The sequence below is a fragment of the Callospermophilus lateralis genome, chromosome 9, assembly GCF_048772815.1.
Source record: "Callospermophilus lateralis isolate mCalLat2 chromosome 9, mCalLat2.hap1, whole genome shotgun sequence".
NCBI classification, from domain to species: domain Eukaryota; kingdom Metazoa; phylum Chordata; class Mammalia; order Rodentia; family Sciuridae; genus Callospermophilus; species Callospermophilus lateralis.
Window position 1 is genome coordinate 2,649,548 of NC_135313.1, and position 26,259 is coordinate 2,675,806.

A 26,259-nucleotide genomic window follows, 5' to 3' on the forward strand; every position below is an offset into this window, starting at 1 on the left:
CTTCTTTGCCTTCTCTGTAGATGGATTTTAAATCTTGAAACCCTATAAACAGCATTACATTGCTGTGACTATAAGAGAATTGTTGCTCCATAAGCCCAAATTGTACTAAGAGACCATTTCTTTTCTCGACCATTTCTTTTTCCTGGAGTTCCTTATCGCCTTCATTTTTACTTGTACCATTGGGCTTTATCATGTCCTTTTCTGCCCCTCATACCTAATTCTCCAGTCAATCTCAGTGTCTTCCTAGAAGCTCCCCCAGTTCCCAGATCATTCTATCACAGGGGGAACACTTTCATGGAGAGCATCCTAAAACATTTTTGGCCTGGTTCACTTAAATAATGGGAGAAATACAAGTTTGCAAACATGGGAGTGCAAAAATCATTACTGAGTTTATTTTTTCCTGTTTCTTAAACTAGTTGAAACTTAATTGTACTCATGTGGGAGTCTCCTTCCCTGAGAGGTGATGTCTAAGTGGTAAAGGACTTTAAGGTCACAGGCCATCTACAGGCTCCATTAGGATCCACCATTCAGCACCACCCCCCATCAGTCTCATTATCAGGAGTTGGGGGAAGACTGACTGGGTGTCTGAGCAGCCTCCCTGGAAGGTACATGGAATAGAGCCAGGCTTTGGAACTTGTGTGTGTGTGTGTGTGTGTGTGTGTGTGTGTGTGTGTGTGCACATGCTGGATAAGTGATAGGCCAGGGGAAATCTCAGGGGCCTGCACATACAGGAGTGACCCAGAGGCAGAGTAGGAATAGATAAGAGTGGGCAAGAGGGGCCACCAGGTGATGAGAGGTCAATGAGGTGACTTTGGGGACTTTCAAATCTTTTGACCCAAATCATATGTGTAGCCTGTGATGGTTCTTCTGTTGGGGAGCTACAGGTTTGCCGGACCTGCCTTCCGGAGAATGGAGGGTGAGGATCTTCTTGCCCAGCTGTGGTGTCCTGGGGCTCTCCTCTTCCAACAGCCTTCCAGCCAGGCTACCAACGCTGGCCCTACCCTACTCAGTTCATGGGGTCAGGTTCTGTGCTGGAGTGCTGGGAGGTGGAGAGGAGTCCTAGCCAGAACTGGGCCCTTGAGCAGGGTTGTTCACAGCCTGGAGGAGCTGAGAGCAGACCCTGACAATCCCAGCAAGGGAAAGTAGTGCAGGACTAGTGCAGGACTAGGTTAGGTGCTGCTGCGGGGATGGGGTTGGACTAGACCCAGCTGGACGGGGCAGGCATCTCCTAAGGACATGGAGAGGAAACTGAGACCTGAACAGTGAGGAGGCCCTGGCTGAAGGTGGGTTCAGAGCCTGTTCAGGAAGAAGGCTGGTTGAGTGCAGAGGCCGAGTGCCAAGAAGCCATCTGGGTGCACAGGCTCTGACAGGCTGCGAGGGGCATGAGAGGACCAGGTCAGGGTCCCCAGGGCGCTGCCCGGGGGCGCGGTCCCGCGGCCCATGCACCCCACGGCGAGGCCGGGCGGCCAGATGGGCGGCGAGCTGTGGGGGTCGCGGGCGTCTGGCCAACACAAGCGTGTCAGCTGAGGCCCGCGGGACAAAGCGGGCGAGACAAAGGCGCGGCCAACACCTGTCGCTCTTGGCGCTGCCGCCGCTTTTCTCCGCTGAAGCGGCTGCAGCTGCCAACTGTCACGGGCATCAAGTTACGGCGGCCAGACGGCAGTGCTGGCGGGCCGGGCGGGAGGATGCGGGGGGCCAAGGGTGAGGCGGGACTTCGGGGGACAGCACGAAAGGGATTTGGAGCAAAGAAGGAGGGGCGATGGAAGCGGTGGGGGCCAGGGAAGGGTGGGCTCCTGGGGTGCGGGAGAGAACAAGGAAGGGCTGTGCGGGGTGAGGGCGAGAGGAAGGAGGTGTGTGTATGGGGGGGGTGAGATCGAAGGGAACAGTGGGGGAAATGAGGGGAGCTCTGGGGGAAAGAGGGATGTGACCAGGGAACGACGGACCTCCGGTGGGGGAGCCAGGGAAGGACTGGCAGTGTGCGGGGGGGGGGGGGGTCTGCGGGGGAGGGTGGGTAGGTGACCAAGAGAAAAGAACCTAAAGGAAGATCGGTTGGGGAAGGAGCTCCCGCGGACCTCCCCATACTAGGATTCCGGTGCAAAGTGGCAAGCTTGGGTGTCCACAGAGTCCGCAGTAAACGTGAGGGGATCGCAGGGCAACCCTACACTTGCTTCACTACTGACCCCCACTTCCCTGGGGCTTCGCACCCACCCCAGCCTGGACGCAAAGTCCCCTCCAGAACCCGGCCACTGGCGACTGGGTGGAGCGCCACTCTTGGGAGGCACGTTTAGGGAACCAAGGGAGGAGCTAATGCAAGGATGGAGGGACGGATAGATGGATGGATGGTGGGAGGGAAGAAAGGAGGAAGGACGGCATGAATGGGTCAGCCCCCTCTCGCAGGCACAGCAGACCCGGAGGTCCTGTAGCAGCCGAAAGCAGGAAACAAGCTTGCTCAAGGCCGCAGCCCCCGGGTCACCGCCCCCCGGGTGCCGCCCCCGCCGAGGTCGTTGGAGGCCGGGCTGGGGGCCCCGCCCCGCCAGCTGCCCACCGGCTGGGGCGGCCGCGCCGGACAAAGCACGCCGCTTCCATTGGCCGAAGCGCGCCTCGAGGCTGCCTGCTAGGAGTCCGCACTGCCAATTGGCGCATTGAGATGCAAATCAGTGGCTATAAAAGGGGCGGGGCCGCTGCGAGCCGGAAGACGCGAGGAACTGAGCGGGACAGCGGGACTACCCCGGTGCTGCGAGGGGCGCGGGGGCTCGCAGCCCTAGCCGCGCTCCTGGCGGCGAGGGCATGGCTCCGCCCCTGGTTCCCGGCAGGGACTGTGCGGGCCGCGAGGACGAGGACTGCTGGGAGGCCCGCGGGGACCGCAAGGTGCGGGTGGGGCCCGCGGGCGGAAGGGCGAGTGGGAGGCTTGGCGGGGCTGGGGTTCAGTGACCCGCTTCCCGCAGGCCCGGAAGCCTCTGGTGGAGAAGAAGCGGCGTGCGCGGATCAACGAGAGCCTGCAGGAGTTGCGGCTGTTGCTGGCTGGCGCCGAGGTGCGGCGGCCCGGCGGGCGCTGGTGGCTGCGGGGAGGGCGGGGTGGGTCCCGGAGCGCGCGGCCAGGCTCACCGCTCTTCCTGCCCGCGCAGGTGCAAGCTAAGCTGGAGAACGCCGAGGTGCTGGAGCTGACAGTGCGGCGCGTGCAGGGCGCGCTACGGGGCCGAGCGCGTGGTGAGTGGCAACGGGGCGCATGGACCCGGCGCGGGTGCCTTCTCCCAGGATGCCATTCCCCTGAAATACCTCTCTTCCAGCGACGTCCCTGCCCTGTCGGTAGCTAGGGCTCCCAAAAGCAGGGTTCACGCCCCCTCCCTCTCCTGGGTGAACTTAGTACCCATGGCCAGGGTGGGCCTGGCCACTGGCGTCGCAGCTCATGGCGTTGGGCACTGCTCTCTTCCTCCCACTCACAGAGCGTGAACAGCTGCAAGCGGAAGCGAGTGAGCGTTTTGCCGCTGGCTACATCCAGTGCATGCACGAGGTGCACACATTCGTGTCCACATGCCAGGCCATCGACGCCACGGTAGCAGCGGAGCTCCTGAACCACCTGCTTGAGTCCATGCCCCTGCGCGAGGGGAGCAGCTTCCGGGATCTGCTGGGGGACACCTTGGCAGGGCCACCTGGAGCCCCTTGGGGAAGTGGCTGCCCCCCCGGAGGGGTCCCTGGGTCCCCACTGCCCAGCCCTCCAGGCCCCGGGGATGACCTGTGCTCTGACCTAGAAGAGGTTCCAGAGGCTGAACTGAGTCGGGTGCCTGCTGAGGGAAGGGACTTCATGCCTGCAGCCCTAGGTAGCCTGACTGTGGCCCGATTACCCCAGAGCGTCTGGAGACCTTGGTGACAAATGGCAGCCAGGGACCTGCAGGCACTGGCTAGGCCTGCCTGAACTCTACTCCCTCATCCTTGGGGTTCAGATGTGGAGTAAGTTTGCAAGACATCTCCTAGGTCTGCCCTTCCCCTTCCTCCAGTGGATGGCTTGCAGGCAGCCCCTGATGACCAGCCCAGTCAGGCCCTAGTCCTGTTTCTTGAGGGAGTTACTTTCCCGGAACCTACAGCTCTGGGATGGGTAGAGGGAGGGAGCTACAGGCAGGAGGAAGAATTTGGTAGGCTACCAGGGCTCTCAAATATTCACCTGCGCTAGCCCTTTCTGGCAGTCTAGTGACGGGGGTAGAAGTGACAGAGTGATGCTGAGCCTCCCCAGGGCTGGACACTCAGGGCACGGCCCCCTGAAAAGAAGCTTGAATTTGCCACTTCTGCCAAGAGCCTAGGGAGAGGCTAGTAGTTCTGCAGTGTTGCTCTGAGCTCCTCTCTGTACAACTTGTTGGTAGCACACCTGAGTTTGTGTATGTGGTTGCCATCAAGGGTTCCAGTTAATAAAGAATTTTGGAGTTAGCAACCCTTGAAGTATTACTGATGTGTCATTAATGTGTCAGAGATGTGGATACTAAAGTAAGCACATTTTTTTTTCTCCGACACTAGTGAATGTCTTAAAATTTCTCACCGTTTGTTAGCAAAGTAAGTTGATGTGATGGAGGTGGAGACACCTCCACTGCCTGGCAGGTCCTGAGGCCTGGCCTCCTCTTCCTGAGGAAGGAGCTCATAGGCATGGGGTTTGTCTCCAGGGTAGCTCAGCCATAGGGAAATGGCCCTTCTTTGTATCCTTCTATTGTTTATGAGCTTCCAGGAATAAACATTAATGCTAATTGCTGGCCATCTGGCTTGAAATGTCAAAGACCTGGCTTAGGATCCAAGAGCACAATGCAGATGTCAAGCTACTTGCATTATCACTTTTTGATAAGAAGCTTTCCCCGGGTGCCATTGATTTTGGGGGACAAGGAGACCCACCTAGTTTATGGCTTGCAGTGCCATGGCTGCAAGCACCTTGAACTTGAGGTCAAAGTGGACCCAGGGAGTTAGAACCCCTAGGGATGGGCAGCTGTGATGTAGAAACCTGCCCTTTCAAGCTGGGGAAGGCCTGCAGACAGCACAGGGTCAGTCGACAGCAATCACTGCCACAGCCAAGCCCCCTCCTGCTCCAAGACCCCAGAGCAGCTTGTTCTCACTGAGGGTTGGGTAAGGTTGAGGTGTAAGGATTTAGGATTGACATATGGGTCTCCTCTTGGGCCATTTGTCTTTAAGAGCATCTTTCCCAACAACCCCTTTACCAAAGTCTCTCAGCAGGTCCTGGCCACCAGGGGTTCACCCTAGTTTCCCTATAATTCAATCCTAGACCTCTGGCCCTGGGCTATAACCAGATGCAGCTTCATTTTAGTAACTGGGGCTTAGCTGTCGAGAGGGTTGGAGAGGGTTGGGCCCACCAGGAGGGCTGGAGGAGTGGAAATGTTACTCCTGGGGTTATTTTCATAGCCCCAGACAGTGATGCACAGGGACACAAATAGGTAACACGCCTTCCTGTTAGCCCTACCTTGTAAGGCTCCCAACAACATCCCCTGTGATGAGCTCTGGTGCTGGAATTGCTTGGAACAACTCTACTCTGACATCACTCTCACCCCATCTTCCCAGGGGCCTTGGAAGGTTGGTCAATGAGGATGCAAGGTGCAAGAGGCTGATCTGGGGTAAAAGTGCCAGGACCTGCCCAAGGTCAAAAGCTGCTGACCCAGAAGTCAGGCCCTGTGCTTCTCCAGTCCAGAGTCAGCCTCTCTAATCTTTAGAAGCAACTTTTGCTTTCTCTGAAATAGGAATGACTCCCACAGCCATGACCACCAAGTTTTCCTAGGGTGAGAGCTGCTTTTGCCCATGGCACAGCCTAGAACCTGGGACTAGAGGCTTTACACTCCGCCAGACAACTATCTCTTGTGGCCTCCTCACTCCACGGCCCCTGGGTTCCCTCACAGGCCTCCTGCTAAGCAGTCGATGGCCTGGCTTCCTCCTTCTCTGAGAATTACCTCCTTGTCTCAAATCCCTGGCCCTGTGTATTAGTCATCTACAGCTGTCACAACCAATGACCATGAACTTGATTTAAAACACCACATGGTAGCTGGGTATGGTGTCTCGGAATAAAAAAATAAAGGGCTGGGGATGTAGCTCAGTGGTAAATTACTCCTGGGTTAAATCCCCAGTACTCTCTCCCAAAACATGTTTATTATCCAGAAGTTCTATAGGTTATGGGTCCCCCACAGGATTGGTTGGGCTCAGATCAGGTGTTGGCAGGCTGGTGTGCATTCCTGTCTAGAAGCTGGAGGACGATCCATTTCCTCCACCCACAATTCTGGGTCCAGGGCCCCCTTCTCCATCTTCAAAGTCAGCAGTGTGTTGCACCCTGTCTGACCCTCCATAGTCATGGGTCTTCTGATCCTCCTCTTCTGCCCCCTTTCCTAGTACTTTTAAGGACTCCTGTGCCTTCCTTGGAGCCCATCTGGAGAGCCCAGGATAATCTCCCTAATATCCAGGACTTTTATCTTCAATCACATTTGCAGTTTCTTCTACCATATAAACTGACACATTCAAAAATTCTAGGGATTAGGATGTGGCCATGGCAGGGGCGTTATTCTGTCCCCCATATCCACCTGTGCCTTGAACCAGGCACTCTGCTTTCCATCACTAGGCACCGGGGGCCAATTTCCCACATGGACACTGGGTCCTTCCCTTTTACCTGTTCAGTGCCTCTGCTCTCCACTGCATCATCCATTTTGACTCCCTACTGGATTGTTCTTTTCAACCTTTAACAATTTGTAGTACTTACATCTGGAGGAAAGAGAAACAGGTTCTCCTATCTGATGTGCGCTATTGTCCTCTGCCTCCTTTCCCTGCTCAGGCATGGCGCACATTAATGACCCCCACTTCAGCACCTCATTCCTCACTCCTTTCCGATCAGGTACTGCCCACCCTCTTGCTGCAAGCCGGGTGGAGACCTCCCTGGTGTGCATGTTTTCCAGTCCAGCCTCTCCCCAGGTCCTCCCTCCCTCCATCCGCAAATTTCTTCCAACCTCCAGAACATGACACTTCCCACAATCTTCTGCCTCACTGGCCATCATGGTCTCCTTGTGGATGCTGCTCTCTGCTGATCTCTGAATGTGGGCATGTCAGGCCCAGGGCTCTGTCCTCCGTCGAGGTCATCCCCCATATCAGTCTACCTGGCCTGTGCCCTCTCCAGCTCGCTGGCTCCCGGATGCTCCTGTCCACCCCAAGTTTCTCCGCTCTGATGTCTGATAGCATTACAAACTTGCCACCACTTCTCTGCAGGCATCCTAGGCACTTCTCGGCACCCCACTGAGGAGGCAAAAAAGTTGAGTTTCCCTCGATTTCTTTCCTATCGTTCCACTGCCAATCAACCCAGCCCTTGAGCGTGACTTCTAAATCCTGTCTGCACCTGGCCTTCCTCGCCGCTCTCCAGCCGTCGCCACAGCAGGCCACTGACTACTCTGCCTAGTCCCCCAGGCTGCTGGCCGCGGCCTTCAAGGCTCCCCTGCGCTCGACTCTGCACTCAGACCTCTGCACTCAGCCCTTCGGGGTCGCCCGGGCTCTGGGGGAACCTGGAGCTCAGAGCCCGGGGTCGAGCTCCGCAGGTCACGGGGATCGCGGACCTGGCGGCAGCTAGCGCTGGGAGGGGTCCAGAAGGAGCCGCTCCGAGGCGACGAGGAGTCGAGGCCTGGACCCCGGCTCCCGCCGAGGCCAGCCGCGAGGCCAGCCGCGGAGGCTCCTGGGAGGTGCCATTCCCGTGCCCTTCTGTGGCCCGCGCGCGCCCCGCGTGCCAACCCTGCGGGCGAAGCCAACGTCCCAGCTCACCGGTAGCGCCAGGGTACGGCAGGCAGGCTGCTGCGGCCGCCGCCCTCCCTGGGATCCCGAGGGACGCGTGCGGCGACGCGAGCTCCCCCGACGGGACCGGCTGCCCCGACGTCGGCCCCTGGGAGCGCCTGCGCCGCGGAGCTGGCGTGCACGGTGACATTGCAGCGCCGGGCGGTGGCCCTTCCAGCCCGCGGGGAGGCCTTGCCTTCACTGGAGACGCGTGCTCTGGCTGCCCCCGCCTGCCCGCTGCGGTGCCACCACTCCCTGCAGGCAGTGTCCGGTGATTGTCCATTCTCCCTCCTTAGGCGACTGAGTGACCCCATATCCCACACCTGTCCCTTTACGCCTGCATCTTAGCTCAGGTTCTCCCCCTCACCTGGAGAAGGGTCCGCAAGAAAATCCCTGCTTCAGACGTGAGCTCCTGGCTGGGTCCCTTCCAAAGGCCAACCCTGTGGGTCCGCGAGCACCCAAGGCCCGTTCTCCGCGGGTGGTCTCAGGACCTCTTCGCTTTGCTTCTGGCCCCCTTCCCACCATCTGTGTCCTCCGCTCCTGTTGATTTACCAACCGGCTGTTCTTTCTCCCAGTGGCCTTCGAGTCCGGCTCAGAGAGCACCTTCTGTGGGAAGTCCTTTCTGGTCACCCTGTCGTTTCCAAGGTTGCTTTGGTTTCCCTGATGGCATGTTTCAAATGTTCATTCATCCCACAACTGTCTGTCGGACGCCCACTGCACGTCAGGCAGTGTTCTAGTTGCTGGAGACAAAACAATGTTTCTTCTCAAGCTTACACTGTAGTGAGAGGGGACCGGCAAGAAACAGGCCACGCGGCAGGCTGTCTTTACCTGCGGGGAGGAATATCAGTACCGTCAAGGGCACAGGCAAGGTGGGGTGGACACAGCGTGCGTTTCCCACGAGACTGATGGGAGACGACCTTGCTGCCAGATTTTACTTGGGCAGAGTGTAATTAAATGAGGGAATGAGCCCAGCAGCTGTCCTGGGAAAGAAAGCTCTAGGTAAAATAAACCTAGGTTCAGAGGATGAGACAGGAGCTGGATCCCCATAGTCTTTAAAAAATTCTCTCTCTCTCTCTCTTTCTCTCTCTCTCTCTCTCTCTCTCTCTCTCTCTCTCTATATATATATATATATATATATATATAATATACATATAAAATTTATATATACATATACATATGTATTTTATATACATATATATTTGTATACATATAAAATATGTATATATATGTTCTATATACACATATACACATATATATGGATATATATACACATATACATATATATGGATTATATATATACACACACACACACATATATATATATATGCAATAACATGTTTACTGTGTACTTAGTATGTGCCAGGGAACTGTGCATGAAGTGCCTATCTACAGCATTTTATCTGTTTTCCAAATGCTATAATAACCCTCAATTATTACTATTCTTGATATCACTGATAGGGAAACTGAGGCTCTAGTGGATTAAGTAGCCTTAAACTAGGTTTTATCAGAAAAGCAACACACAATCCCAGAAGCTGTCAGGCCTCCCAGAAGCACGCAGTAAGGAGGGTAACCCTCCTCCTCCTGCACCAGGTCTCCTCCCTCTTAGTACTCTCCACCATTAACAATTTCTTCAGTGTCTTTTTGGTGTTTGCATTTACAAGGATATTTATATAGGATCAAGGTCTTTTACCTTTTTATATAAATGAGACCATTCTTCAACATATTTCATTGATTTAACAACATAGACCAAGCGCCTTTGTACCACGCAAGCCTTGGGTGCTGGGACACAGTCATGAGGAGACAAAGCCCCTTGATTGAGGGACTTACCTGACATTGCTCTACCAGACACAGATCCTTCTCACTCACTTTAACCCTAGGGAGTGTCCCACTGTATGAGCATCCCCCTGGATGATACAGAAAGGGATTTTCAAATTCTGCTGAGATCAGTACTCAGTGAACACCCTGTACTTTGCAACCAAGAGGCACTGTATATATGCCACCAGAATATGAGGCAGCTTCAACATCCTCATGAGCAGCCTGCATTCTTGCTTTGCTGATTACCATTATTAAATGTTTTTTAAAACATAGGGAAGGATTCTGAGTTTGGGGGGTACCTCCCAACATATTTTGAGATAATTACATATTTTCATAAGTTCGTCCTTCAGCCTATCAATATGGGGTGTTTTGTGACTAGATTCACAATGTTGAGCCTTGCTTGTATTTTTGTTATGAACCCCTGTGCAGATGGTGGGATCAAGGTCCTACTGAATCTGTATCTGATTTTCTGTAGGATTTTTAAAAAGCAGACTTCTTTGCAACAGTCTCAGGTTCACAGGGAAATTGAGCAGAAGGTGCAGAGACTTCCATTTTTCCTGGCCCACCCCTGACCTCCTGCATGGACACACCCTTACCTTACCGCCCATAGTTACCTTAGGGTGCACTCTTAGTGCTGGGTCCGTACAGTATCAAAAGAAGCTGTTTCACTATCACTCTCTGTGCTTTGCCTGTCTCCCCAGCAAACTCTGATCTTGTTGCCATCTCCATAGTCCTGCCTTTTCCAGAGTATTCTGTGGGATCTTCACATCAGTGTTTCTAAGGGATGTTATTCCGCAGTTTTATTTGTGCTGTCTTTGTCTGGCTGGATGCCAGTGTCTTGCTGCCTTTGTGAAAAGCCTGGGAGCCTGGCGGTTCCTCTGTGCTGAGTTCTGTAAGTTCTGGACAAGTCCACCTAGAAGTCATCTGGCCAGCGCTGGTGCTGGCTCCATGTCCTCTCTCCTTCTTCACCATCGGTGTCAGTCTTTCCCTTTCCTTACTTCTCCATCTCTGTCCCCCTCCCTTTCCCCTTCCTCCGCCTTCTTCCTTCTCTTACGCCTTTCTGTCTCTCATCCATCCCCACCTTTACCTTTCCCAGCCTGTCCCTCACCTCTGGACTTTCTTCTTCGTCGCAGCCTCCCTCCCAGGGAGAGCAGGCCTGCTCCCTTGGCTACCTCCTGCCCCTCTGGCAGTGATGTGGAGGGGGTGTTAGGCTAGCACCCACAGAACCAGTGACTTCCTACCCTTGTTACCCCAGTGCAGGGTTTCAGCTCTTGCTTATCAGGGCGGTACCTTGGCCACCATATTCACCACGCTGAAAGAGGCTTGCGGACTGGGTCCCAGGAATGTGTCTGCTCACCAAGTGAGTGCTTTGGGGCAGCAAGCTGCAGCTGGGGAAGAACCTGGTAACGGGGGGCTGGGGATATGGCTCAAGTGGTAGCGCACTCTCCTGACATGCGTGTGGCCCGGGTTCGATCCTCAGCACCACAAACAACAAAGATGTTGTGTCCGCTGAAAACTAAAAAATAAATATTAAAAAAAAAGAACCTGGTAATGGGAGCTGACCTTCCTGTTCTTCCCCACCCCCAGTGCTTGCAGACAGGTCCTCTGATCCTGCCTCTGGTAGTTGAAAAGGGACCACTCAGTTCACATAACTGAGAGCCAGTGGTGGACAGGGCTCTTGAATCAGCCTGGAGACTTCCTTAAAGGACCATGGGTATGTTTGGGGATGCCAGGACAAAGCCAGGAGGGAGCAGTACCTTGCCCAGTTGAACTGACTCGTGGGATGGAATGGAATAGCTCTGGGGCTGGCCTTCTTCTATCTAAGGATCTGGTGAGGACACCCAAACCTGGAGAATTCCACAGGAGCCAGCTGATGCTCTCCTCATCCAGAGTCCCCTTGGCTGTACCTTGGCCTCAGACACTACCACACAGATGCCCTGAGACCTGGGACTTTTAGGGCTCAGCTGTCAGTGTACTCTGTAAGAACAGAATAGGTGGGGCCTTATTAGACCTTGCATAGCCTCTGCAGCCTTGGGAGGGGGAAGGCCAGGAAAGGAGGCACACCCTACTTAGGGACACTGAGAACAGATCCCTGCATCTTCTGTAACCAGGAGGAGTTTCAATAGGAAACACTTGGTGGAACAGAGCCTCTTTCTTTTTTTTTTTGGTACTGTGGATTGAACTTAGGGACATTTGACCACTGAGCCACATCCCCAGCCCTATTTTGTATTTTATTTAGAGAGAGGGTCTCACTGAGTTGTTTAGAGCAGCACTGTTGCTCACGATCCTTCTGCCTCAGCCTCCAAAGCCACTGGGAGGTGCACACATTTGTGTGCACCACTGCACCCAGCAGGGCCTCTCCTTTGAAAATTTAATTCCAGTTCACTCTCCAGTGCTTCAAAAACAAAATAATAGAAAATGTAAATTTGGAGAGTCCAACAGTTGCCCATCATTAGTGTTTAGGGCATAAGGCTAAGACAGAAGAATGGTCAAAAGGTCAGGGAGGCTGGAAAAACCGATGAGACTGAGACCCACAGGCCCTGAGGAAGGCTTCCTGGGGAAGCTGGCATGTGAGTCCTGTAGGACAGATGGAGCTGAGAAGGCAGGAGGGGACGTGCCTTTCAAACTCCAGAGGTTACCATGCTCCCAACTTTGACTTGGGAATTTCCTGTAGGAATCTCTGACTAAGTAAAGTACCCCAATACATAAGAACTGGCAGAGCAACCAGGAGGGTACAGAGGGTGTGAGTGAAGCTTAGGGTTTTCTTCCTTAGAGGGACTGGACTGTGTTTAGGGGTGGCCCTGGAGGGGAGGGGTGCTGCCCTGTGGCTCCACCTCTTTCCCTTCTCCCTCCTTCTTCCTACTGGGGGCAGAGCCTGCTCACTCTGGGTCTAGTTCCCCACCAGATTCCTGGGCAGCAGCTTCCTAGCAATTGGAACTAGAAGGCTAATCAGACTCCACCACCCCATCCAGACTCTGCCCTCCCTGAGCTGGGGCAGGGGGACAGTGGGAGGGGGCAAAAGGAATGGTGCCTGCATACCCTATAAAGGTGTGGCAGACCTGACCAGCAGGGGCTAACCAGACCAGGCTCCTAAAATAGAAGAGTTAATATAGAAAATAGAGAGTTAGCTCTTGCTGACAAATAACCCCACAACCTAGCAGCTTAACACAAATGTCACTCACAGGTTCTGTGGATCAGGAATTGAGGCTGCAAGGCCCTCTGCCTCTAGGCATGGCACAGGTTCCTGAGAAACAGAGAAGCTGTCATGGTCTTCTCACCACAAGCTACAAGGTGGGGGGCAGGATTCAGATCCTCACAGGCAGATGGGCGGAATGCCTCCTGTCCCTCATTCTCTTCTGCTTTACGGTTGTGATACCGCCAGTTACCAGTGACAAGTTCTGCTGCTCCCTCACATGTTGAGGTCTGGACGTTAGAGAAGCATGCTGAGGCAAGCATATAAAGCAGGGTTTATTCCAAAAAGGGGCAACGAAGACTTCTCCTGGGAGAGAGGAGGGGGCCACAGCTGGTATCCTGGTATTCCAAGAAGTGAGGTGTTCTGCCCTTTTTACATGTCCTAGGCTTTGTTCTTATTTGTTCTGTGTTCTTCTGCCCTCTTCCCCTTATCTTTCTCCTTCCTGAATACTTGACTAGCCATTTGACTAGGCCTAGGAAACTGGTGAGATGCCAAGAGGTGGGAAACAGGTGGGCTGAAGGGGCAAGGGCAGGATGGAGCAGCCCAGGACACATGAATTAACAACCTTACAGCTCCCTGTAGGGAGGGGCAGTTCCTGGGACAGGTGACCTTGGCCACAGGTTGGAGCAGGGCAGGTTCTTGATCAGGGAGGAGAAGAGCTCTCAAGGAACTAACATTTCAATCCCCCAAGGGACAGCCTCCAACTTCCCTGATTCACTAAAAATCGGCCTCCTTCTCCAACCTGACTCGATTTACCTGTCTATACTGATGGCCTAATTTTGGCTTCATTTTCCCCAATTTTAGGAACTCCTTATTGGGCAATGATCTCTCTGGCTGCTTCAGAGCTGAGAGGGGGCAGTGTGAGGTGGGGCAAGCAGCTTTGGAGCCCCCTTTTTATCAGTCAGGTGGGAAGTATGGCTTGGGGAAAACAGGTTGTAAAGTCATCGGAGGATGGATGGCTCTAAGACAGAGAAACAAAAACATGAGTACTGAATAAATACTGGAGCCTCTGGGTCATGTCCACGTATACCATGAAGGTGAGAGCAGTCAATGACCTCTCACCAGGAGATGTGAGGGCTGAGAAGGTGTCCCCATAATAAGGCCAGAGTGAACAAGGCCTTTATTTGGGAATGTAAATCTTTAACATCCCCAGAGTTATCAGGAATGTAAACACAACATTTAACATGTCATAGATGTCCATAAGATGTAGTTAAGCTACTTAATGTCATCTAATCTTGTAAGACCTTTCTATTTGGTATGACCTCTGTGTCTAGTAGAGAACCCTTTATTTCTGTTACTTGGGGCTAGAAAATCATGTTAGCAATATTAATTCTACCTGAACAGGAGGTTAGAAAGTTCTGTAGGCCTTCACTGACGGAAAACTTCTGATTTCGCAGTTTCACCTGAAGTTATTAGGCATTCCTTCCTAAGAGTCTCTCTTTTGTAGCCTCCTGTCTCACTTATTTTGGGGGGCTAACACAAATGTACCCTAAGTTACATTAACTATTATTATTATTTCTAAATGCTCATGAATGGCTATGTTTTGTTTTAACTATTTTTACTAGGTGTTTAAGATGAAGCAGGTCAAACTGACTTTGTTTCTATCTAATGTTAGGAGTAAGTGGAGTTTCCCTGGGAGTCACTCTTGGGGGAACTTGAGAGCAGCTTCTTAGTTCTGTTACTGCCATTTGCGCTACGATGGGTCCAGATCTTGCTTGACCATGTGGTGTCCCTTGGAAGCATCAGAGATATCTCCCTTCTCCAGTGACCCTCCTCTTCATAGCAAGTGCAGTGATTGGATTTCTGTTCTCCAGGGGTCTCTTTAACCTCCCTGATTGGGAAGTTATGTGGCTCAGAGTTGCAAAGCTCTTTAGAGAAGTTTTCTGTTCCCTAGATTCAGACTAATTCAGAGGGCAAGAGCCAAATATTGGTTTTCTTGGCCCTTTTAATAAAACTTTAATTTTTAAGTCTTGATCTAAACATCTACAAATCAGTCGCACCAGTCTTGAATTAAGGAATATTGGGCTTTAACTTTTTTTAATATTTATTTTTTAGTTGTAGTTGGACACAACATTTTAATTTTATTTATCTATTTTATGTGGTGCTGAGGATTGAACCCAGGGCCTTGCATGTGCTAGGCGAGCGCTCTACTGTTGAGCCACAATCCCAGCCCCATGGGATTTAACTTTAGTGTCTATAACCTTATACTCATTTACCCTTTTATTAATTGGGGTTTGTATTATCCTATCTGTCCTGAAGGTGATGGCTTATTATTTTAAATTAACCAGGTTGTGTGTTCTTGAAGCAATATCTCTGCAAAACATTAACAGGCAACATTTAGACAGTTTATAAGGAAAATACAAAATAAAATTAACAAGAGTAAAAACATATTTAGTTTATATAATAACTAGCTTGAATTTTTATATTATATTATAATATAATTATATTATATTATATTATATATTATATCCCCTGTTTGAGATCCTAGTGATCTTAACAACAAAAATCAATCTTTTGAACATAACATTTAATAAACTGCAGTCTGGCCTACTTTGGAGTCATTCTGACTTGTAGAAAGGTGGCAGATAGAGCCTTATCTCAGGTAAGGTGGGGCTCTTTATAAATCTTAGGTAAAGTATTCTAGTTCTGAAGCTGATCTTTGTTCTTAAATATCATTTTATAAAATTTACATGTATTGTTGCTTGAGGTCATATGAATATTAGCTAACACAATATGATATTACATTTAAAACATGAACTAAAGAAAGGTTGAGAGCTTTCAACCTTAAGTAGCAAAATGCTTTTGTGTTTTACAATATTTAAAAAAATTTTTTGTTGTAAATGGATCTTTTATTGTATTTATGTATTTATATGTGGTGCTGAGTATTGAACCCAGGGCCTCACACATGCCAGGCAAGTGCTCTGCCACTGAGCCACAACCCCAGCCCCTGTGTTTTACAATATAAATCTTTACATAGATTAAGCTCTCTTTAACTTAAAAATGCATTTAAATTGTATCCCAGTTTAAGAAGTGACATAAAACTTTATGTATCTTATTGATAACAGGTCCAATTATAAAACATTAAATGATATAAATAAGTCTCCAATGTGTTATTCTTATAAGCCTAAAATTACCATACAACTTTAGTTTGGAGAACACCGGCTTAATATAATGCTCATTTAAAGCTTCTACCTTATATATACCTGGAAGATATGAATACATTTAATATACAGAGAAGAGTAATAGCACCACAACTACATGGATTTTTTATATTAACCAAGTTTAGCTTTTAAAGAAATAGTAGTACAATGCTCTAAAATAACAGTTGCTGTTTAACCAGTTGTTGTTTAATTTTAAGATTACTTGCTCTAAAAAAAACTCAAAAAACTTAATAAACACAATGTTATGGGTAAATTAATGTTTTAAGAAATCTTTGTCCTTTTTACACATAGATTAAACTTTGGTTTATATCAGTACCTTAACATTTGACCTTAGGGATGAAACCTTAAATAGCTTTGATTGTTTCACCTACATATATAATCAACTTACAGAGGCTTTCTTTATTACTTACTTAAACCCTCTTATTTACTTTATCACCTAAAGACTTGCTTATCCAGAAACACTTTCTTTTCCTCCTATTAAATATGGTTTCCATACCTCGAGCCTTCTAATTCCTCCTTCCCATCTCTTAACCCCCTTTTCTGTTCATAGTCTGAAACAATCCTTGTAAATTTCTGAATACAGGCAAATTATTTTATTTTAATAAAAAGAAATACTTTATGTTATTTACTCTTAATTAGAACAGTTGAGACTTTTGGGCCTTTGTGTATAGAAATCTTCTATAAACCTTTGAATATAGAACCACATCTCTTTACCATTTCATGCAAACACAATGTTTAAGTATATAGAATTATACCTGTTGGGACTTTAAATTCTTAGTAAACTTTTTCAGTGAAGGCAAAGGAACTTTAAACCCTTTTTTTCTTCACTTTCCAATTTATGAAAACAGCAATAATGTTACCCAATGTAATTCAAGGAGTGAAGAGTACTTGATGGTATATTTAACAGTTAGCATTTTAACCTTGTAAATTAACCAGATGTCTAACAAACAAAATTACTCATAAATATGAGTAATCCTATGTCAAATCTACTTATTTTACCAGACAAGTGTATTGAATAGTATTAGCCATTTCTTCCTTGTTGAAGAAAAGTCCTAAAACCAAGGGATCTTAGATATTTTATAGACATCAACATTTTATTAGTTCTTTGACCACCTAGAGACTTAAGTTTAATTTTAAAGACATCTTTATTTCCATGTGTTTACCCAATTTAAATTGAACCATTTAAAATCACATGAAAGGTATTTGGATCTTTTTTAAATTTATGAGCACTCCCTATATATCTGCCAATTTTTATATCATGTATATGACATATGGACATACGCACATATAGACATACAACACATAACACAAGTGTGCACACATAACACAATAGCAAAGGCCTTGTAGCTTTTCGCAGGTGAATCTCCATTGCAATGTTACATATGTTTAAAACCTCCACAGTTGAATAAAAAATAGGGCTGATCAGGAAAACATTAACCTAGATGCATAGGACCAAAATCATGAGCTAAATACAGAATCTAAGGGCTGGGGTTGTGGCTCAAGGGGTAGCGCGTTCGCCTGGCATGCGTGCAGCCCGGGTTCAATCCTCCACACCACATACAAACAAAGATGTTATGTCCGCCGAAAACTAAGAAATAAATATTAAAAACTCACTCTCTCTCTCTCTCTCTCTCTCTCTCTCTCTCCTCTCTCTTTAAAAAAAAAATAAATAAAAATAAATAAATACAGAATCTAAGAAAAAGCAAGAGTCCTAGAAAAAATGACTGGCTAGTAATTAGTAAAGTACCATACAATTTACTTTTTGGTTTAGTCTCCTTTGAGTTCCTGTAAAAGACACTTTTACTTTTTTTTTCTTGGGCCTGAGATCAGTCCGGAGCTTGCAGGATTTTTTCATTTGCATTTCAATGTAAGTCCTGGCTGAGGTCTGGAAGGAGCTGGGAAAACTGCTATTCTGAGCAGAAACCTCAGGTCTAAGGTGCTTTAACCACTTTTTTTTTTCCTAGTTGGTAATTGGACATATTTAGATGTTGAAAATTTTGATGTTGAGAACAAAGCTACGATGTCAGCTCCTTACTGAGATAAGCCACGGGCTGTTGAACAGGTCCATTATTATGTATGGCCATTTCTAGGGGTATTCTTCCTCTCTCAGTGACAAACAGGTTAAATCATGAGGACAGGGGCTCAAAATAAGGCCCTGTTTTAAAGTCTTGAAGACTTTCAAAACCTGTTCATAACTCAGAGGGGGAGTAAACTTTTTTGGTAAATTTATCCTGTAAAAGTAGGTGGCCCTTTATGGATTCAGGATTTAGGGTTGTGTTTTTATTGTCTTCCTGAATTTCTCCATGAAAATAGCAGGGCTTTCCTGGGGGCCCGGAGTAATTTCAGAGACCTTGGAATAATAGATAATGGGGTTTTGCCTGATCTTCCTAAGGGCTTCAAGGACCAACATTTGGAAATGTGTAATCTTCTAAGCATCCTGTTCGTCATTGTGCTCCGGTCAGGATTGTTTCTGGGAATTGCCTGTGTTCTAGATGAATAATTAGGTTTGTTTCAGGTTTGTGATGCTGGGCATGGGCAAGATGTAGGTCCACCCCAAATTCTGTAGCTGCTTGCTTTAGGGTGGCCTCCTTCTTATTGGAGGCTAAAATTTGGCTAAGTAATAACATAATATCTTTCCAGGTGAGGTCAAACACCTGGCATAAGTTCTGAAACATCCCAATATGTTTATTTAGGTCCCCCCGAAAATCTTAAAACAAATAAGAACAAATCAAATAAGAATTTGTTGTTATTTGTTTTAAGTTGGGGAGAGTTGATTTCCCTTCCTCAGTAGGTGATCCCTTAAGGCCTTCTCTCCTGGTAGACATTGAGGTTTGGCTGACAACACATGAAAAGGAGGCAGTTTCCTGATCATCTGTAATGTCCTGGTGTGTAGACTAGTGGTCAGTCTACACACTGACTTGAGAGAGAAGCTCCCACCTGAGTGATGGAAAAATTCAAGTTTTCTCCCTTATCAGAGAAAACTATTTATCTGAAGTATTAGGAACAGCTCCCTAAACCTGAGCTTCATCACAGCCCAGAAAACCCGTCTCTCGTCATCTGGCTTTGCCAAAGTTATTTCTAGCCTCCTTTGGCAAAGTGCTAGCTAGGTCTCAGTTTACCCTGTGCTAGAGACCCTGGAAGGATTCAGACTGAAGGGCTTTACTGCTTTCCTCCCTGCCACTATAACTCCTGATTATGAAAAAGAGGATACTGGAGTATGTCTTAACCTTTTGTGCCTAACTGTTGTCCTGTAGACCAAAGGAATCTCCTGGGGGTAAGGGGAACACGTACTGGCTGTTAGGCACATAACAAACACCCTTTTCTGGAGGACTTTAATGGAGGGGTTAGTTAAAATAGAATGCCTCCCTCTTGCAGCATTAAAAAAATATATTGGGTACATTTGAGCACAGGAACAGTAATGGGAGATTTTAACGTGGCTTGTGGAGGCTAACTATGCCAACAACAGGAACCTGAATGTTTTCTTATTAATCATCCCATGTGTTTCTCAGTCCTGCAATCTGAATTGCTAGTGTTTCTGATCAGTGAAGGAAGGGGAGTATCCAGGAGAAGCCTGCCTTGGTCCCTGATCTGATCACCATGTCTGAGTGAGTGGGCGTCTGCTGGACTCAGAGCCTAAGGCTGAGACTTCTGACACTTGAGCTGAGCCTGCAGAGGGAATGTCTGTCATGAGCCTGTCATGAGTCAGGTGTTTGCAGTGCTTAGAATCAATCTAGAATTGTTTGCTGTGGATTGATCATGTCTATTGCATTGCCCAGCATTAAGGATCGTCATTTTCTTGATAAGAACCTATAGAGTGAAATTGTACTGAGTGATTTAAGTGAATAAAGCATTGAAAAGGGCAGAAGCTGTGGGCATTCTTTATCTCTCCCCCTCGACTGCGTAAGTCGCACCTTTTGCCATGGTGACAAAGGGTGACATAGACTTCTCCCGGGAGGGAGAAGGAGGCCATAGCTGGTGTCCTGGTGCCCCGAGAAGCAAGGCGTTCAGCCCTTTTTATGTGACCTGGCTTCCTTCGTTCTCCTCCTCTTCCCCTTACCTTTCTCCTTCCTGCACACATGACTAGGCCCAGGAACTGCTGGTGGGACGCCTAAAGGTGGGACACAGGCGGGCTGAAGGGGGAAGATGGGGCAGCCAGGACACATTAACAACTTTCTGGCTCCCTGTAGGCAGGGGCAGTTCCTGGGACAGGTCACCTTGGCCACAGGCTGGAGCAGGTTCTTGGTAAGGGTGGAGGAAGGGCTCTGAAGGAGCTCACATTTCAGTCCCTCAGGGGACAGTCTCCAACTTCCCAGACTCACTCAAAATTGGCCTCCTTGATCCTCCTGACTGGATCTACCTGTCTACACTGCCTGCCTGTCTCATTCTGGCTTCAGCTGGGGCCTCACTCATGGCCTGCCATGTGGGTCTTCCACAGTGCAGTTCCCAGGATGCAGGTGGCCTCCATTTCAATGTGCAGCAAGAGAGGACAACAGTCTTTTAACCTGGTTTCAAAAATGATATCCTGTTACTTTTGGTAACTCTGCTTGTACAAGTTAGGGTATGCACACCAGGGAGGGGGCCGTGGAGGTCACCTCAGGCCACCTGCCCCTCTGCTCCTCCTCCTGTAGTCACCAGCCTCGCCGACCAGGCCTGCAGCGCTGTGTTCAGCATGTTGTCACTCTGGGGTTCCCTGTGTGACTGTTGGACCCCGAGAGCCCCACGCTCAGTGTAGACCGTGTAAAGCACTGGCCACCTTTTCCTGTTGACACCTTCCAGGGGCCTCTAATTATCCTGTCCCCCTACCGGAGTAACGAGCCTCTTTTCTTAAGCTCCTGAGTTGTCTTTCTTTCCCTCAGGGCTGGATTGGGCCCCAGTGTGTATTTCCAAAATGCCTGGTGGTGTAGTCTTGGGAGTGGAGGGACACTGGGGAGAATGACACAGGAGTGGGGGAGAGCTTGCCCCGGCACCCTTGCCTGTGTCCACCTAGGCCGCACAGCCCCGGCGCAAGCCATGGTGGGATCTGCTTCTTGGCAGAGCACCCGTAGGTCCTCCCAGACAAGGCCCGCCCCACTTGCCCCCTTGTGTCCCCTCATGGCCTCCAGTCTCTGACCAGGTCCCTGGCTTCCTGCTCACCCGCTCCAGTGGCATTACTCCACTGCAGCAGAGTGCCCTGTCACGCACATGGCATAGTCTCTGGTCACTTTTTCAATGTCTCCCTGCTCAAGGTCCATGGGGAATGTAAGGTCAGGCAGTGGCGGCAACTAAAGGAGGCAGAGTTAAAAGTCGGCTGAGCGAGGCTTTATTGAGACTCAGTTCCTGGGGGAACTCCATCAGACCCACAGAGTGGACAGAGAGGGGCTGAGGAGAAACCGAGGGGGAGCTCGACCAGACTGGGATTTTACGGGGCTCACAGCAGGAAGGGAAGGGCTTGGGACAGGAAAAGGTGTTTTTAGGGTCTCTGGTCCCGCTGGAGTTGAAATCCAGCATTTGTCGGGAGACCTTGCTGATTGGCAGGCGTTTCCAATGGCGCCTGATTGATGTTTCTTTGCGCGCTTGGTGCTTTGTTCCTAAGTCACCGCCAGCGATCTGACAGGGAGCTGGCCCTTTGACTACTCTTCCTGTTTGTGCAAGTAATAAACTGAATCTAAGAAGCACTTGTCTATCTTCAGTGTGTGTGCATGCAAGAGCACTCTCTACCACTGGGCTGTGCCCAGCCCTGGACTCCTGTTTCTTTTCTGGTGAATCTGTCAGCCTAGGCCTTACCTTGCACTTGGCAGAGTGAAAGGAAAATGAGGAGAGAGGAAGAAGCCTAGGCCTCACCTGCTCTTGGTGTGTATTCTATACTCCCCTCTCCCAGTGCCAGGTCTGCCCTGATGTCCCACCTGGAGAGACTCAGCAGGCTAGTGGGAGCTGGTCCTGGACCTCACCAACTCTCAGATGGACCAGCAATTAAGGCAGCCTGTGGAGGACCAGCACCACACCCCCACTCCGCCCCGCCCCCCCCTCCCCACTCCACCACGAGGTGTTGTTGAGGAGCCCATCCTAATTCTCTCTTAAGATTGGGAGCCATCTTGTCACAAAGTCATGAAAAGTTAGTTTCTGCTTCACTATAAATTACTGCGATTTCTAAACTAGCTTGGAATGCCTGCCCGTGCCTTGAACTCCCCCCTGCCTGACCAGATAACAGACCTCTCTGAAACCTTAGCAGTGCCTTATAAATTCTGGTGTTGGCATCTAAATTAACTCCCTAACTTGAAATGTTGAACCATTTACATCATTAACATACTCTTTGCCTTTGTATTATGGTTGTCAAAATCCTGTTATCTGTAAGTTCTCAAGACATCCCCCTTTTTGCCACTTTTTTTCTCAAGACATCCCCCTTTTTGCCACTTTTTGTTCTCAAGACATCCCCCTTTTTGCCATGCTCCTAGAGAGCTGGGGTACTGTCCTCTAACCCACGGATTTCAGGAGAGAGAATCCAGGCTGGTCAGAATTACAGTCTTACTATAATTTGATTTATAATTGGAGTGGGTGGTCTTCTCCTGTGTTGTGGTGTAATAGGTGTGTGTACAGCAGGGTCCCCTGCCTCGCCCTTCTGTGGCTCACTTTTGGTGAGGCAGCACTTCATCACGTCATGAATCCATGTTGTTCTAAAAGCTTCCCAATATCTGTCCTTAACTGGAGGTCATTACTCCCAGTTTTTTTTCTCCTGTAAAATTTAACAATGAAATGCCTGGCCGGTAAGTGCACGTTGGCTGAGTTTTGACAAATGCAGACACCTTTGTGACTCAGACCTTTCTCAGGACACTGGACAGTACTGTCACCCCAAAGGTTCCCTCACTCTCCTTCCCAGTTATCTCAGTCTCACTACCCTGCTGAGCATCGCTGGGGCTTAAGCAAAGGAAAAATGTGTTTGGTTTTTCTTAGCAGTACAGGGAATTGAACCCTGGGTTCTCTACCACTGAGCTACATCTCCAGCTCTTCTTATTTTTCTGAAACCTCATTACCTAGGTCTCCCTCATTACCTAGGCTGGCCTAGGATGTAATCCTTCTGCCTCAGCCTCCTGATTCCTTACCTGGGATTACAGTTGTGTGCCACTGCAGCTCGTAGAAATTTTTATTTTTAATTTTTTTTTCTCTCTGAAGAAAAGTGGGCAAAAAACCATTGGGGGAAAAGTGGAAAATTTGTGTAGGTTGGGCATGATAGCACACACCTACAACTCCAGTTTCCTGGGAGGCTGAGGCAGGAGGATCCAAAGTTCAAGGCAGTCCGGGAGAGCCTGTCTCTAAAAATAAAACGAACTGGGGATGTAACTCAGTGAGCTCAGTCCCCAGTACCACCAATTTTTAAATTTTTTTTTTGTTTTTTGTTTTTAAAATTTGGAATTTTATTTTCCTCACTTTAATGGAAACAAACTCATCAATTTTGGTAAAATTATTTGTGTGCGTGTGTGGATACATTTATTTTTTTTTTTTTTATTTTTATGTGGTGCTGACGATTCAACCCAGTCCTCACACATGCTAGCAAGCACTCTTTTCTTTTTTCCAGTGCTGGGGATTGAAACCAGGGCCTGTGCATATTCGGCAAGTGCTCTGTTACTGAGCCACAGCCCCAGTCCTCATTTTCAATTGAGACAAATGTCATGTGAGTTTCATTTGATCAAGGGATGACCTTGTTATGCTCGAATTTGAGACCCCCAAAAGATCACCAGAGACCAAGATCCATGTAAGCAGCAAAGAGGTGTTTATTGTGAGCTAGCTCGGTCCTCCGCGCACACAGCAACTGGTGACGCTGAGAGGCCCCAAGCCCAGGATTTGCAGCAGTTTTATACACTCTTTGGAGAAGGCAGGGACCCACATACATCATAGCATCTCTTAGCAAATCATCACACACCACGGGAAAATCATAAAACAACTCTAAAACATGATTAGCACAGTCACTGGCGGGAACAAGTTGGGTTGGGGTGATTGGTTAGTACAAGAGAGGGATTCGTTTGAACTGATTGGTTTAAGCCACGAGGGGAGTAATGCTGAACTACGTGGTTTCCCAACATGTTATCAACCACCATAAACTACTGGGGGGTCATCTGGCATCCCAGGTATTTCCCTGTCTCATGCTGATTGGTGGTTGCTAGGGGATTGCTATGGGTCCTCACCTAGCCTGACTGAGTCAGGGACACCTGGTGCAGCAGATCTCTCCTATTATTTGTAAATAAACAACTCAGCAAGGTGGGTATGTGCCTAGGAGTGCTCTGTGGGTCTTTCCAAGGACAAGGTCACACCCCCTTCCTTGAACAGGCTTTGCTCTGAGGTAGAGGCTGGTTTCTCAATCTTAACTTTCTATTAACTTCAGCTTGCTGAAATTTATTGTAAAGATGACGCTGTGACTGATAGTGTTAAAAAAAAAAGAAAAAAAAAATACTTCTTAAGGCCATTTCTGAAGTTCAATGAGATTGCACTAAGCAAAATTTGTGAATTGGTACAAGATCCAAATAAGATATCCATTTTTTATTACAAATTACTGATTAAAACTATTTTGGATAAAATTGCTGCAGGACTTAAACCATCAGAACACATGTTAATGCCTTGTGGGAATCAGATATATTAAAAGGATATAAATTTTCCAATGAAAAATTCAAAATCTAAAGATATTTTAATTTTTTTATACCTCCATTTTAAATGTAAAATTAGGGAATCTACTTTTTAAAAAATATTTATTTTTAAGTTTTGGTTAGACATAATATCTTTATTTTACATTTATGTGGTGCTAAGGATTGAACCCAGTGCCTCATACTTGCTAGGCAAGCACTCTACCACTGAGCCACAACCCCATCCCAGGGCATCTACTTAATTGCTATTTGATAAGCACTTTTCCCATGATAATTAACATTATCATCCAATGATGGTTCACTTCCAATTTCTATACTTTTTAAATTTTAAAATTTAGGCAGTATGTTAATATCTTTTGCTAAAATTTAACAGATAAACATACTTCCAAGTTTACTTTTTATTTTTTTTAGTTGTAGATGGACACAATACTTTTTATATTTTTTATGTGGTGCTGAGGGTCAAACCCAGTGCCTCACACATGCTAGACAAGTGCTCCACCACTGAGCTACAGCCCCAGCCCTCAAGTTTACTTTTATTTGTTGTAAGCAAGGGGATGGGCCTACTAAGCATGCAGCTTTATAATTTTTTGCAGTATAGCTTTATTAAATTTTCTACTTTGCTCAAATCATCCTACACAGGTAGATTACATAATAATTTATTATCTGGTCACACCAAAATGCTTTCGCTATTCATGTATATTTATCCATTCTTTGTAAAGTACCTCGATTGTATTTGGCCTTGATTCCCATGGGGTCCATACGAATTTTTTGTTTTTAAAACAGAGAATAGTCTATCTGCTTACTGAATTCATATACACACAAACAAATATGTAATGCTAAGAAAGATTATTCAATTTCATTTCGAAAAAGTAGCATTTGTATATATTGAGATAATGAGCTGAGGAAGGCACAAAGCTATTTCTGGGGGAAATAGCTTTCAGTGGCTCAGTCATTTCAATAGCTTGAATACAGTTTTTCTAGCCAAACTGTTGTACAGCCTGTCCTGTTTGCTCCACCATCCTATACCTGGCCACAAGAAGTTTTCATGTCAGTATCTTCTCTAGCCTCTAACTTCATGTGCTAGACCTGCCTGTCTTTTCTGACATTTCGATCAAATCCATGTACCTTTTATCATTATGACACTGTTCTCAGTATGAGTGTATCTTGTGTTCACATGGTCTGTACCTGGGGCACCATCAAAAAGTAATCAGGGTGGGGTTCCATGGTGCACGCCTGTAAGCCCAGTGGCTCAGGAGGCAGGAGAATCACGAGTTCAGAGCCAGCCTCAGCAACAGGTAGGTGCTAAGCAACTCAGTGAGACCCTGTCTCTAAATAAAATACAAAATAGGGCTGGGGATGTGGCTCAGTGGTCAAGTGCCCCTGAGTTCAATCCCTGGTACCAAAAAAAAAAAAAAAAAAAAAAGTAATCAGAAGCATTTGTTTCTTTTTTTCTTGATAGTATTTCAGCTCTAAGGCTATTAAGTCATTTTACATTTGTTGTGAATTTTACTACACAAATAAGACATTCTCTTTTATGAATAGCTATAAAATCAGCTAAGGCTGGAAACATTGCACCACTTGGATTTCTAATGATTTCTTATGATTTCCAAGATGTTAATTATTATTTGTAACATTTAAACTACCCTCAATGTCGAACTTTTGTTTATCTAACTTTTTCATAATGCAAAGCATCATTTTT

General features: G+C 47.9%; 1 protein-coding gene across 2 annotated transcripts; it reads left to right on the forward strand.

Annotated features, from left to right (window-relative positions):
* The first annotated feature begins 2,702 nt into the window (after positions 1-2,702).
* On the forward strand, positions 2,703-4,463 carry Hes6 (hes family bHLH transcription factor 6). 2 transcript variants are annotated; one of them, XM_076866210.1, is made up of 4 exons: positions 2,703-2,868; positions 2,946-3,032; positions 3,126-3,207; positions 3,444-4,463. In XM_076866210.1, exons 1-4 carry the CDS (start codon positions 2,788-2,790, stop codon positions 3,866-3,868), a joined length of 675 nt encoding a protein of 224 aa, XP_076722325.1. In that variant the 5' UTR covers positions 2,703-2,787; the 3' UTR covers positions 3,869-4,463. The 2 variants fall into 2 exon arrangements, with proteins under 2 accessions (XP_076722325.1, XP_076722328.1); XM_076866213.1 differs by having other exon boundaries at positions 3,126-3,167; positions 3,444-3,652.
* The last annotated feature ends 21,796 nt before the right edge of the window (positions 4,464-26,259 follow it).